Source organism: Callospermophilus lateralis, chromosome 8 (assembly GCF_048772815.1).
Source record: "Callospermophilus lateralis isolate mCalLat2 chromosome 8, mCalLat2.hap1, whole genome shotgun sequence".
NCBI lineage: Eukaryota > Metazoa > Chordata > Mammalia > Rodentia > Sciuridae > Callospermophilus > Callospermophilus lateralis.
The window spans coordinates 55,958,479-55,971,436 of NC_135312.1; the positions used below are offsets into that span (position 1 = coordinate 55,958,479).

Here is a 12,958-nt window from a genome sequence, read left to right on the forward strand (position 1 = left end):
CCCTGCAATAGAAGATGACACATAGTTCTAAAAACTCATAAACAACAAGAAATTTATGCAGCAATGGGGAATGTTTGCCTAGAATCTAGAAGTGAGGGAAGCCGCTTTATTCAGTGATGGTAGGAAGGTTTGGGATCTCATTGTTCATGGAAAGAAAATAAGTGGCCGGAATTCCAGGAAACTAAAATCATAAGAATAAGGACACTAAACTATCATTTATAATTACACTAAGCACTTTACAAATGTTATCATTTAATCCTTATAACAACTCTGTCCATTTTTTGAAGTCACCATTCACAGGTGAGACAAATGGGACTTCCAGCCTTAAGTGATTCTACTAAGTGTCAGAGCCTCAATTTGAACCAAAGTAACTTTCATTCAAAAGTTGACACTAGAAGTTCTGAGGATGGATGGTGTTGATAGCTGCACAACAATGTGAATGTACTTAATATTACTGAACTAAATATTTTAAAATGATTAAGGTGGTAAATTTCACATTGTGCATATTTTACCACAATTAGGAAAACTGCTGTTTATAATACTTTCTACATATTCTAAAGACGTTTTTATGTGACCATTCTAAAAGTCACCCACATTAAGGACATACCTGAATTTTGGAAAGAAAAACTGAAGAGTCCTAATGCATTCCAAAAGTGGCTCAAGGAACCCTAGGTATAGGTCTCCTTTCTCTCATTTCTAACCCTCTCCACCTTTTAAAAATTCTCCTGTCCCTTCTTCATTTCTTCCTTTCACCTTTCCTTACCCTGAACAATCAGACAGAAAAGCTGCCCACTTCTATTTTACACCCACACACAGTCCACAGTCATCAGCCCCTCCCACACTAGGGCTGCTGAGGCTTCCAGGGCTCACCTCATAATACTTGTGAACAGAGAAGAACCTGTCAGAGCCCACTAAGTCTAACCCTGAAAAGGGAAGTGAGCATGTTTGTTTTAACCTGGGAGGACTGGCTTTGAAGAGGCTTTGGAAATTCCAGTGGAGATCAAACAAGGCAGAGGGAGATCCACCATGCCAAATTCCTTATTTAAATGCAACACCAAACATTCAGGCATACAAAGGAAATGAGCAAGGAGCTAGTAGCATTCCAGAGAGAGGAAAAACTCTGAGAGAAAGAGGGCAACACTTTTGCCTAAAATCCTGACTGTACATCCTGAGCTCATCTGTGGACAGTCCTTCTGCAAGAGGAGGGTGAGGTGCTGCCTTCTAACCCATAAGGTGGTGCTTGTGCTGGAGTGAGCTGAATATCAGAAGGAGTCCTTGTTTTTCTACATTGCCACCTAGGTATGATGAAGGCTTACTACACATACCTTACCAGGCTGCAAGATCCCCGAAACACTCAGAATGGAATATGAGCATAGCTTTAAGAACTATATGTGGAACACTTATTTATCACAAGAAAGAAAAAAAAAATGTGTTATTTTATTAGATTTCTTTTTGTTTCTATGGTATATTTATGAAGGTAGCTAGTGCCTAGCTGTGCTGTATATATAGTGTTCTGCCACAGAGACCCTGGAAGATCAAAGTGAGCCTACCACTCCCTTTCTTTATCATCTTTTCTTGGGAGGTGGGGGGTGAGGGTAGTACTGGGGATTGAAATCAGGGGCACTCAATCTATAAGCCAAATGCCCATCCCTGTTTTGTGTTTTATTTAAAGACAGGGTCTCACTAATTTGCTTAGCGCCTCACCTTTGCTGAGACTGGCTTTGAACTCGTGATCCTCCTGCCTCTGCCTCCCCAGCTGCTGGGATTATAGGGGTGTACCACCACACCTGGCTCTTCTTATTTTTAGAGTTCCAGAGTATTGAAGAAGAGGAGGAAGAAGAGATGGGGGAGAGAAGAAGAAATTTCAAGACAGAATTATAAAATTTCAAAAATTATATTTAGTACAGTAACATTTATATATTACACAGATTTATTGTAGTATATTCATATTATTAAAATATGTGAAGTATTGTGTTCAGGATAAGATAAGAGCTCAAAGGTGGTCTCAAATGTCTTCTGTTTTCAATCTTGTCAGCATATGTGACTGAGGGGGTTAAGCTCATTGAATCATAGTACCAAACACCAGTTTGAGCATTTTGTGAATGTAAGGGTTAGATAGATATGCTGTTCTCTTCCCACTCATTGGGCAATCTATGCTGTTCTTACCCCACTCACTGGACAATCTTTACAAACCACAACAACATTCAGACCTATCAGAGACTTTTTCTGAGGATTTTACAATCTTATTTAATAAGCTTAAAACCCTTTTGTTGAATTACAGTATTTGACACTTGGACCAACAGGATAGAAACACTCCATGCTCAACCTGGCCTTCATTCTGCAGAGAGGAAAGAGCCCAGGCTGTAGAGTACAAAAGACCTGATTTGAATTCATACTTGGGCTCAGCTGCTTGCTAATTGTATGATTTTTGTACTCTGAGTCCATTTTCTCAAAATTGTTAAGTGAGGATAATAGCACCAAATGCTAAGTGTGTGGTGACAATAAAATGAATTAACCTGAATAAAAAACCTAGTACAATGACTCGAACCCAATAGATACAATGGATCCTACCCCCTTACCCTCTCTGCTTCCTGATTATCTGTACCAGCAGCCATAGCCTCTGCTTTCCATGGCTATAGGACCAAGTTAAGGAGTTTTACTCAGGATGAATCAGAAGAGCACTATCAAGCAAGATTTTCCCCATACCAAAGAATTCTGCAAAGAAACCTGAGATACTCTCAAGGATCTAAGTTGATAGAGCTTCCATTTTTCCAATTGCATACACCTAAAATCTTCTCTATGACTGTTTTTCTCTTTCTCACATCTCATATCCAATTCCAGTTTCCTGAATCTGATCACTAGCTGCTACCCTTGCTGTTACATCCTGGTCCAGTGTGGGCTATTATTATCTCTCTCCTGGATTTCCACAATGTTCTCTAATTGTTCATCCTGCTTTTCTTTTGTCCCACCACCCCCACCTCCAACTATCTTCTCCCCTAGTAAGCAGAGTGTTGGATCATGTCACTGATGTTCTTTAGATACTGCAATGCCCTCCATCCAGAGTGAAAGCCAAAATCCTTACTATGTCCACAAGACCTATCTGTGGGTTCTTTCCTGTGGGTTCTCCCTACTTCAGTCTCAATAGACTCCTTACCTTTCCTCAAATATGCCAGTCACTCTCCAGCTCTATTTCCTTTGTCTTTGCACGTAGACCCTAAGCCAATTCCTAGATTGCTCAATGTCAACCTCTCAAGGAGGCCTCCCCTGACTCCCCAGTGCTGATTCTGTTCACTTCCCCAATCAAACCCTTGCCCCACCCACCTGTTCTGCTTTTTTCATTTTCATACTTCTTATCCACCTAAAACACACCCTAAGGTGGATCTTTCTATTCATGTTATTCACCAGTTCTTTCCAAGTACCTAAAAAAGTATTTGAGATATAGAAGATGCTCTGTCAGTGCCTGTTGAATGGATAAGTGATGGGAAAGTTAGGCCTCTTTTCCTGTATTTCTGTGCGCTATCCACTAAATTTGATGATTCTGCTTTGAAGGAACTCAAGTGAGTTCTTTTCTTCTTGTTATTCTTTTCTTTTTTCTTTTTTTCTTACTTAATTTTTCCCCCCTTAACCCCGTCCATAATACATATTTCACAACAAAGAGTCACATAGCTCCAACTTGTCTAAGAGTCATGAGGAAATCAAGTAAGAGGAAGCAGTGTCTGGTAAGAGAAGAGCACAGGAAGCATTTCCTTCCATTCCTGGAGACTGTGGGTGATGTCTGACAGCAATCTCACTGTCCTATAGCCTCTCACGCTAGCCTCTTACGTTGTTAAACCTGTGCCCTTCTCCTCTTATAGATGAGAATTTTGTAAAGAACATGTCTGAGCCACATTCAAGGACAAGTACAATTTCTCTTAATGCTTTGCGAAATATGAGTGTTGGCAAGGGTCATCTCCCACTTATAGGTGGTCAGGCTTCCTAGAGGGAGTTCTCCATGTATTTCATGTACACTAAGCATCATAAATAATGAAACAAAAGAGACTATGGGAGAATCCCCTTATTTTATACATGAAAAACATCAGACCTCAACTGGAGGTAGAACTGGTCCTTCCACTGTATTATCATATCTTTCTTCCCTCACTGAATCAAGATCCTCTTTTCCTGACTTCTTTATTCTCCTAGGCAGGCGAAGATGGGATAAAGAAGGGAAATGTGCTTGAAACAAAGTTTGTGAGACTTATAGACATGTGAGATGAAGTGCATAGAAAGTTCCTTCAATGAACTTTTTGAGGCAGCACAGAAACTCTGGACTCTGCTTAAGTCTTACCTCTGCTTCGGACTTGTTGGGAAGTTGACCTTCTGCAAATTACCTACCCTCTCTGAATTTGTTTTCTCATCTGGAAATAAGCATAAAAGAATAAACAATATCAAAATGTAGGGTTGTTGTGAATATTACAAGAAATAATATGCCATGCTTAGTCACAAGATGCTATTGTCATAATTATTCTTGAGTGGAAACCCTCTGCACCCACTGATAAATCCAAGTAGGTCAGATTCACAAGAGGATCTCATTCCTTTCATTAACTTGGCTCTTTAACACCTACCTGATTTCTCTTTGAGTCACTCGACAGTGTGTTTTCATAGCCTTCCTCTTCTGACCTAGTAGTGTATTGTTTCTTCCCCATTTCCTCCCCACCCGTATCTATTTTGTTTTATCCCCAACTTTGCAGGGGATGGTGCCAATGATGTTATCCCAGGTCCAGTTCTCGCTGGTAGGGAAAAGGAAGTGCATAGAAAGTTCATTCAATAGCTTTGGAGTGGATAGTTTTTACATTGTTTCAAAAGTCCACTGGAGCCTGCAGTAGTGATTTCCTGCTTCCTGGTTTAGGCCCACAGGGAGAGATTTGGTTAGTAAGTAATATGATAAGAATCAAGAATGATATACTATAAATGAATCGTTGTGGCAAACAGGGAACCATACTAGATGAGAGAATTAACCACCTAGAACTCAAAAGAGCTCAAATCTGGAAATGAAATAGTATGAGGCACCAGATGAGAGAGAGACCTAAGAAGCTTCATATCCTTATTTTTGCTATAAATTTGGGGGACTGAGAGACTAGCCCACATCTCCAAATATGTACATAATCTGAGTTATTTTCTAATTTGGCTTCCCTTTTATGTGAAAAATCATTAGGTAGTTTTCCCTTGAATTAGGTAGCTGTTCAGGAGAGATGAGGGGAATATGGAAGGACTAAAATTCACCCCTCTGCCTCAGCCACCTTTTGCCATTGGCTGTACTTTTTAGAAGGTTCACTGAGGAGGTAACAGCACTTCAAAGTAATACTCAGTTTTAATGATTTTAAAATAGATTTGGGTTGTACTCTGATGGATGACAAAAAAATCAAAGGTCATTCATATTTATACTTAATATTATAAAAACATTCTCTTCCTCTTCATTCTGCTCCCTCTTCATCTTCTAGAACTTAACAGGTTGTTTTCTGGAGTTTTCAACATGGACATGAAAGAACAAGAATCCAGAAAGAGCAAGAATCAGTCATGGGATTCCATTTCTCTGGCAGCTAATATGGCTTAAAGATGGTAAACTCAGGATTAACTTACTATTTTCAAGTTATACCTTCAACTTACTCTTTATTGATTTTAGCCTTTGAGGGTTTGTAGGGGAGGTTGGTAAACTTCCTAAAATCCTTTGGGGATTTCAACAACTTTGTACCTTTGGGTTCCACATGGATTTGGAGCAGAGAATATATAGCTTTTAAGACACTTTCATAGAATTAAATGGTTAAAATTAAAAAGGTTGAGAACCACTGAGATAATACTTAAAAGAGAAGTTAATCTCTTTAGTCTAAGCACAGTGGAAGTTATTGGACTTACTTTGTAGGACACCATTAATGTTTACAGGGCTCCGTGGTCTGTGAAATGCAGGTACTGGGAAGTGGGCTCCAGTTGCTGGTAGCATGTGCTCACCATCCTTTATCCTAAAGCATCTACTATATTACTCCTACTCCAGCCCTAGAGGAGCCTGGAACAGACTGGATGGTTAATTCACCAAGGAGGAAATTGCTGCCTGGTTGAACTGGTTCTAGTTTACCTGCTCACTGCTAAATTAGAGAGCATGAACTAAAACTGTACTTTCCATAGTGAATTCTTTTGTGTTTATATAAATAAAATAATTGTCCCCAAGGGAGAACAAAAACAAACAAAGATAAACCCTTCTACTTCCTTTTGTTGATTTTGCTCTTGTTTGGAGAGGTTGTGAGAACTGGGAATTTTGTGCTTTCATTCAGAATATGAGCACCTGTGATGTGCAGGCCTGGTGGAGGCTGGCACCCAGTGTTGATGGGCCTGGCATGGTTTCTGACTTTGTGGAATTTCCAGTCCAGTGTGTGACGTATATCAACAAATGGCCGACAGATGGGTTGAGAGTGCATCACATCCATGGAATTCATTAATGTGGAATTCATACTTGGGTCAAATTTTGTCATAATACTTTAAAAATCCCCAAGGCAAATAATTAAGGAGCTTTTGAGGAAAAGAGAAAAATTGCAATCATACAGCCTTGGATCAGCATTTCTGAAAGTTTTGGTTTTTTTTTTTTCCTTAGTCACTTGACTTAATTGCTTGTCATTATTATTCACCCCAAGGCATCAGTGCTGTCATTTTTAATGGAAAATTTACTTTCTGCCAAATGATACCATTTCCTGTGACCTTTACTTTGAATGAAAGAAGTCATTTAACAAATAATATATAATCATTGTCATTTATAATATATATTCATAAGATATAATATATTATCACAGACATTATGAACATTTGAGTAAACAATGCCTAAATACCTTCAAAATAAATCTAACAAAGAAAATAAGTGTATACATACTTTTGTTGTATATATTTAACAAAGAAAGTAACGACTATAAGTAAGCACTTAAATTCAATTTTTTGTTTCATATTAAAGACAGATTGATCCTAGATTTCTCAAGTTCATAATAGCCCTTTTTTTCCAAAACCTGTCTTTCAAACTGCAAACTCCATTGATTTGGGAGATACTATTATAAATGATACTTAATTCTCTGTGTATAACAATCAATAGTTATAGTGCTACTTGCTACACATAATTGTAAATTGAATCACTAGATATAAAAAAGAAAGCTTGTATAATGGCAAAAAGCATCTAGATAGAAGCTTTACTGTTTTACCACAGTGAATCTCACCATCGTGTACATCCACAAGACTGGGGTCCTAATTAGAACAGGTTATATTCCCTGCTTGTATAATTATATCAAAATAGACTTTACTGTCATGTATAACTAAAAAGAACTGATAATAAAAGAATAATCTGTTGTAATACTCCTTTACTTTTTGATTGACAAACTTTTAAAGGAAATATGATTCTCTTACTCCAGGAAGGGATAAATGTAACTGTATTTTAAAGCAACGTGTCTTTGTAGAGTATAGCTAGTCCTGCTTCTTTTCCTATTTAAGACTATTTAGTCCTTCTACTCATGGTATAATGACTCAAAGGGTTACTTTTACAGAAGAGGGACAAGGGAAAAATAGTGTCTCCTCTAGTCACTTGTCTATATCTGATGGAGGGGATCCTAGAACATAGTGTATAGAAGGTCACATTGTGAGGGATGAATAGCATTTGAAAAGAGGTCTTTTGACCCTGTAAGTGCTCTATTCTAGAAAGGAAGAAAGGAAAGATGGGAGGGAGGAAGGAAAGAGATCAAGGTTAAATGGAACTCATTAACTCAACTTCTAAGGATGATGTCAGGATGAAATAGGAGCTAAGAAAGTAGGGAAAGAGGCAGATATAGGAAGATGGAAATCAGGAGGGAAATGAGGTTCACACATAAGTAGAACTCAGCAAAAATACAAAGGCAACCTTCTGGGAAAAGTAAAGGAGTATTTGCACTTGGTCAGAACTCTTGAGCATCTTGGTGGTGCTGCTAGTATGAATGGGTCTTACTGGTGATGACTAATTGTCCATAAGCAGCTCTAGTTTGAAAACTCCTTGGAGTGGGTACTGTATCTTATTTACACGATATGCCCATCTCCATACTCATGATATGAGTAGAAAATAAGTAAGTAAATGGATAACTAAGTTCCTGAAATACTAACTTTAAAATAATAGGAGTTGTGTTATACAGAATAAACAGTTACTTTGCTTTTGAAGGTAGTGTAATCCAGACACCACTTTGTCCTCAAGCTTAGGTTGCTTAGGGGAAGACAAAGAAAGAAGTATGATTGCTCAGAAACTGGCCTTTTCATAAAGCATCATGGAATTCCTCCCACACAACTTTCTGTGGCAAGGAGCTCACTGCTTTATCTCACTACCCAGGACGGAAGAAAAGCATTAAACCAAACTGATTTATGGATAAATTGAGTATTTCAGGACAGCCTTACTCAGTATGCCTTATCCAAAGAAACTAGGACCTGTCTTGAAAGGACTTTTCAGGAAACTAGAACACAAAGTCATCTTTTTACAACTTGGAAAAGTTTCACTCTATTCCTCTTTCTAGTGATCTCAAGCCTTCAGGGGTTAGCCTTGGTTTCCTTGGAAAAGGAGCATGAAAGAGGGGTAACTGGGCCAGAGTTTGAATGAAGGTGTCTTTTCACTAAGCAGGTGTGGTTTACATTTCCAAGGAGCCTTAGTGTGCCACTCCCAGGAGCAGAAGCATACCTGGACTCTACCACTTAACAGTCCTTGTATAGTCTTTGCTTAGATGTGCTGCTGCTTTTCCTCTTCCCTGGTGACTATCCTCCCATCCTTCAACACTCTCCATTGCTTTTGGAAGATTCTACTCTGATGCCCTTGACTGAAATATCTCAGTACCACTTACCTACTCTGTAATACAGTCAGTCCTTATGTGATAGACCAAACTCTTTTAAGACTACTTAGTCTTACCATCTCTAGATCCTCCACATTACTCAGAAAGCTGCTATGTTAATGGTTTTGAAACTGAATTATTTTTGTAGGCAGCAGGTGCGCCTTTTAATTCTATTAACATACATTAATAAACAAAAATTTAAAGTTTGACTATGATCCTTGAGAGCAGTAACAGTTCCTGGAAGTGTTCCAAAATGCTTATAAAAGGACTTACCATAAATTATGTACCCAATAAAATTGGTTAATAAGATTACCTTCACTATCTTCACAGTTCGTATTATTTGCTTAAAGAAATGATCCTATCATAAAAAGAACAATCCATGACTTTGTTCTAACAGCTTTACTCTGTCATGGAGTAATAGGAGCTATCCATAAATAGAGGACTATCACTGACAATAGTTTATTAAACAGGGAAACTTGGGTATATAAAAATATTTGTTAACATTATTTCAAAGATCAAAGAAAACCTCAATCATACTAAAAACGTGATAAGGAACTGATCAGGGAAGTCTGATGACTCAGGTTTAGCTTCGAGGGCAGGAGGTGGTTGCATATTGTGGAATTTCCTCTGACATAATGCAAGGATGAGGGTGCATCTATTCTCTAGTGTTGTGATAATATAAAAAGCCAGAGGAACACTCCATTCAGCACAGATCCTCAGAGACAGCTGAGAACACAGCTTCTAGAACAAGAGCCAAAAGGAAACCAGAAGAAACCACTTCATCTTGAGTAAACATGACTTCCAAGCTGGCTGTGGCTCTCTTGGTAACCTGCCTACTTTCTGCAACTCTCTGTGAAGGTAAGCACAGCTTTCCATTTGTCTCAATGTGATCTCCAGGTTGCAAAACTACCCTAAATGCATTGAGAACAAACACCAGGAAGACAAAATAATCTTTGGAGTTATTTAATGTTAAGTTGAAGTTTTAGTATTTAGGCTGTATAACACTTGGGAAATTATAAAGTTTGATTAATATAGACACTGCTCTTATAATTTATATTCTGCAATATGCATATATTTCATATAAAACTTTAATTGATAGAATATTCCATTAAGGACAACAGTTAACCAAATTATCTATTAATATTGAGCAGGTTTAATTTAGATAATTCAACTCCAAATAGTGCCATTTTACAAGCTTCTAATAATTATCAATTCCTATTTGGTTTAAAGATACCCTGATTGCTGACCTTGAGTTTGCTCCAATGAAATAAACAGTTTATAATGCTGATAGTATAAATTTCTATAGTTTTTCTTTTAAGCATTAAAGATTTTAGTATGATATGACACTTCTGTGAAATTCATTTACATTTTCTGTTAACTCTTTCAGAAAGCAGTTTCTATGTTGGTGAACTTAGTTTGCCTGTGTTAAATAGCACTTCATTATTACAGATGATTATGTAATACTGATTGGAAGAAACAGTACAATGAAGATGTCAGCCTAGCACAAAGATAACTCTAATGTTTTATGTAGAAAGCTATTCGATGTTTTTAGCAATAACTTTTAAAATAGAACAAAACTTAGGTCAAGGGCTAGGACATCATCTGGACCTCAGGGTCAAGACTGGGTTTTCTAGAATGTGATGTTACTCAGACAATCATGTTTGGATCAAAGAGGGAGTAGCTAGCAGAGCTGTACCTCTTGATGAAATCCCTAACCATTCTTTATTTCTTCTTCACAGCTGCAGTTCTGGCAAGGATTGGCACGGAACTTCGATGCCAGTGCATAAAAACTCATTCCACACCTTTCCACCCCAAATACATCAAAGAACTGAGAGTGATTGAGAGTGGACCACACTGTGCCAATTCAGAAATCATGTAGGTACTTTAAAAAATGATTAGTTGATTTGCTTAAGCAAACCTAAAATTGAGGAAAGTGGAAATATCCAGGAAAATTCTAGGTACTGGGAATATAGAAGTGAGCAAAACAAAGCAAAACTGATAGAACAAAACTTAGGTCAAGGGCTAGTTTGAAGTTGAAGGCTACTTTGGTCTTAGATTATGCTTGTACTTGAGGAACTATGGTTAGAACGGGAAAGGTAAATACTGCTATTAACCATCTCTCCCATTTCAGTGTCAAGCTCGTTGATGGAAGAGAGCTTTGCCTGAACCCCAAGGAAAAATGGGTGCAGAAGGTTGTGGAGCTATTTTTGAAGAGGTAAGTTTTTTAGAAAATTATTTAAATTCTTCATTTATTCGGAGGCATAGAGTCCCAATGTCAGACCATTAATTTCCTGCTGCTCCTTCTGAAAATCTTTTAATTAAAAACTTTTTAAAAATGAAAAGCAGCAATAGTGAGATGGCTATATATATATATATATTTATAACTGGTAAAACCATGCATTTCAGCTTGTCCAGGGAGTCTGCTTCTGCCTGTGACCTGTATCATGAGGAAGGTTTCCTCTGTACTTCACAAGTGTGATATTTTTTCTGATCTCCGTATATACAGTCAAAATCATAAGACATTTCTAACACATGAATGTCTGAAAATACATTAATTTTTCAAGAAAATATATTTTCAAGAACCCTACTTGTCTCCTTATTAGAACATTGATAATATTGAATTATTTTATTCTCTTTTGTTTATTTTCAGGGCTGAGAATGAAGATCCATGAGAAAAAAAAAAAGTGTTCTCCATGGTATCCAAGAATTCTTCAGTAAAGATGCCAATGGAATTTCAAACAAATCTAATTCAGCACTTCATGTATTGTGTGGTTGTGTTATGAGGCTGCCAGATAAAATACAGAATGCCCAGCTAAATTTAAATTTCAGTAAAACAACAGATATTTTTTCATGGCATCATGCAACATGTAGGATGTATTCGTTTAAAACAACTGTTTGAAACTATGTCAAAGTTTAGGAATTAGAATTTCTAGAAATGGGATATTTCAAAATTACATAAAAATGATGGCACAATGATGTTTTCTGTAAATCCAAATTTAGCTGGAAATCATAGATTTTTTTATTTGTAAAATCTGGCAGATTCATATCTCATCTGCAGACCAAGATCCACGAATCTTTGGTTTCTCCTTTATTCCTAAACTGGGGAAAAACATATCAGTTTTTCCATCCTACCTCACAAGGATGTTTTGAGGACATGTGGAAGCACTTTAAGTTCTTTTCGTGGTCATGTTAATTATTTTCAAGTGTAACTTATTCACCTATTTATTATTTATATATTTATTTAAGCATCAGCTATAGTTATATTTGTGCATGAATTTGAAACAATGGAAAAGGGAAAGAAAGAATCTTGGTTGATAAAATAGTATAATGATGTTAGAGTGAATTTATATTTATTGTAGATATTAAAATTTGTTTTATTATAGAAAATTTGATCAGAATTTCCAGACTTAGTGGAAAAAAAAGATAATCAGTTAAAATTTATTTAATGTAAGTAACAAATAATGTTTCACTGTAGGTACATCATTGTTACCTGAAATTTTGGTTGAGCTGACAATCCTAGTTTTGATGATCTTGCTCTTCCCTTGTTATTGGTAGCTTGTTAGCAGTGCTATGATGAATTACGGAACCCTGAGTTAGGACTACTTTTCTCAAAACAGTCAAATTTCAACAGTAAGCAAAGTAATTTCTTAGTGACAAAAATTTATTTACAATGTACAAATAGATTCTCATAATTTGATTTAAATGATTCTTTTTTAACTACCAGCCTTCTTTTATTAAAGTTTAAGATGCTTTTATGAAATCCCAAAGACTGTTTTTCTACTGTGTATGATATCATGGAAATATAAATGTAACTACAAAACATTTAAAATATAATTTATTATCGAAGTCATCAGGTGTTTGTCTTTCTTTGTTGCTTTAACTTATTGTAAATCTACTTGTTTATATTAAAATAAAATTTGATTCAAAAACAAATATTCGGCTTTAGAATTTCATATACTATTTATCTTTTATTTTAGATAAACAGAACCCCTTTCCAGAAATGGGTTACAGACAGCTTTGGTTTCCAACATAGGATGTTGGAAATTTTCTCTCAAATTTCCACAGCATACTGTTATGCTAATAAGTCTGACTTTAGATTTTCAACCAACCAG

General features: G+C 36.7%; 1 protein-coding gene across 1 annotated transcript; it reads left to right on the forward strand.

Annotated features, from left to right (window-relative positions):
• The first annotated feature begins 9,640 nt into the window (after positions 1-9,640).
• Cxcl8 (C-X-C motif chemokine ligand 8) lies at positions 9,641-11,518 on the forward strand. Its single transcript, XM_076864098.1, has 4 exons — positions 9,641-9,704; positions 10,586-10,721; positions 10,978-11,061; positions 11,497-11,518. The coding sequence occupies exons 1-4, from the start codon at positions 9,641-9,643 to the stop codon at positions 11,516-11,518; spliced, it is 306 nt and encodes a 101-aa protein (XP_076720213.1).
• The last annotated feature ends 1,440 nt before the right edge of the window (positions 11,519-12,958 follow it).

Bases quoted from the DNA above. Each gene is read 5' to 3' on its own strand.
- Cxcl8 (XM_076864098.1), top strand. From the start codon at position 9,641: ATGACTTCCAAGCTGGCTGTGGCTCTCTTGGTAACCTGCCTACTTTCT. The intron at 9,705-10,585 runs GTAAGCACAGCT...TCTTCTTCACAG, and splicing joins TTCTGCAACTCTCTGTGAAG to CTGCAGTTCTGGCAAGGATT. The intron at 11,062-11,496 runs GTAAGTTTTTTA...GTTTATTTTCAG, and splicing joins GTGGAGCTATTTTTGAAGAG to GGCTGAGAATGAAGATCCAT.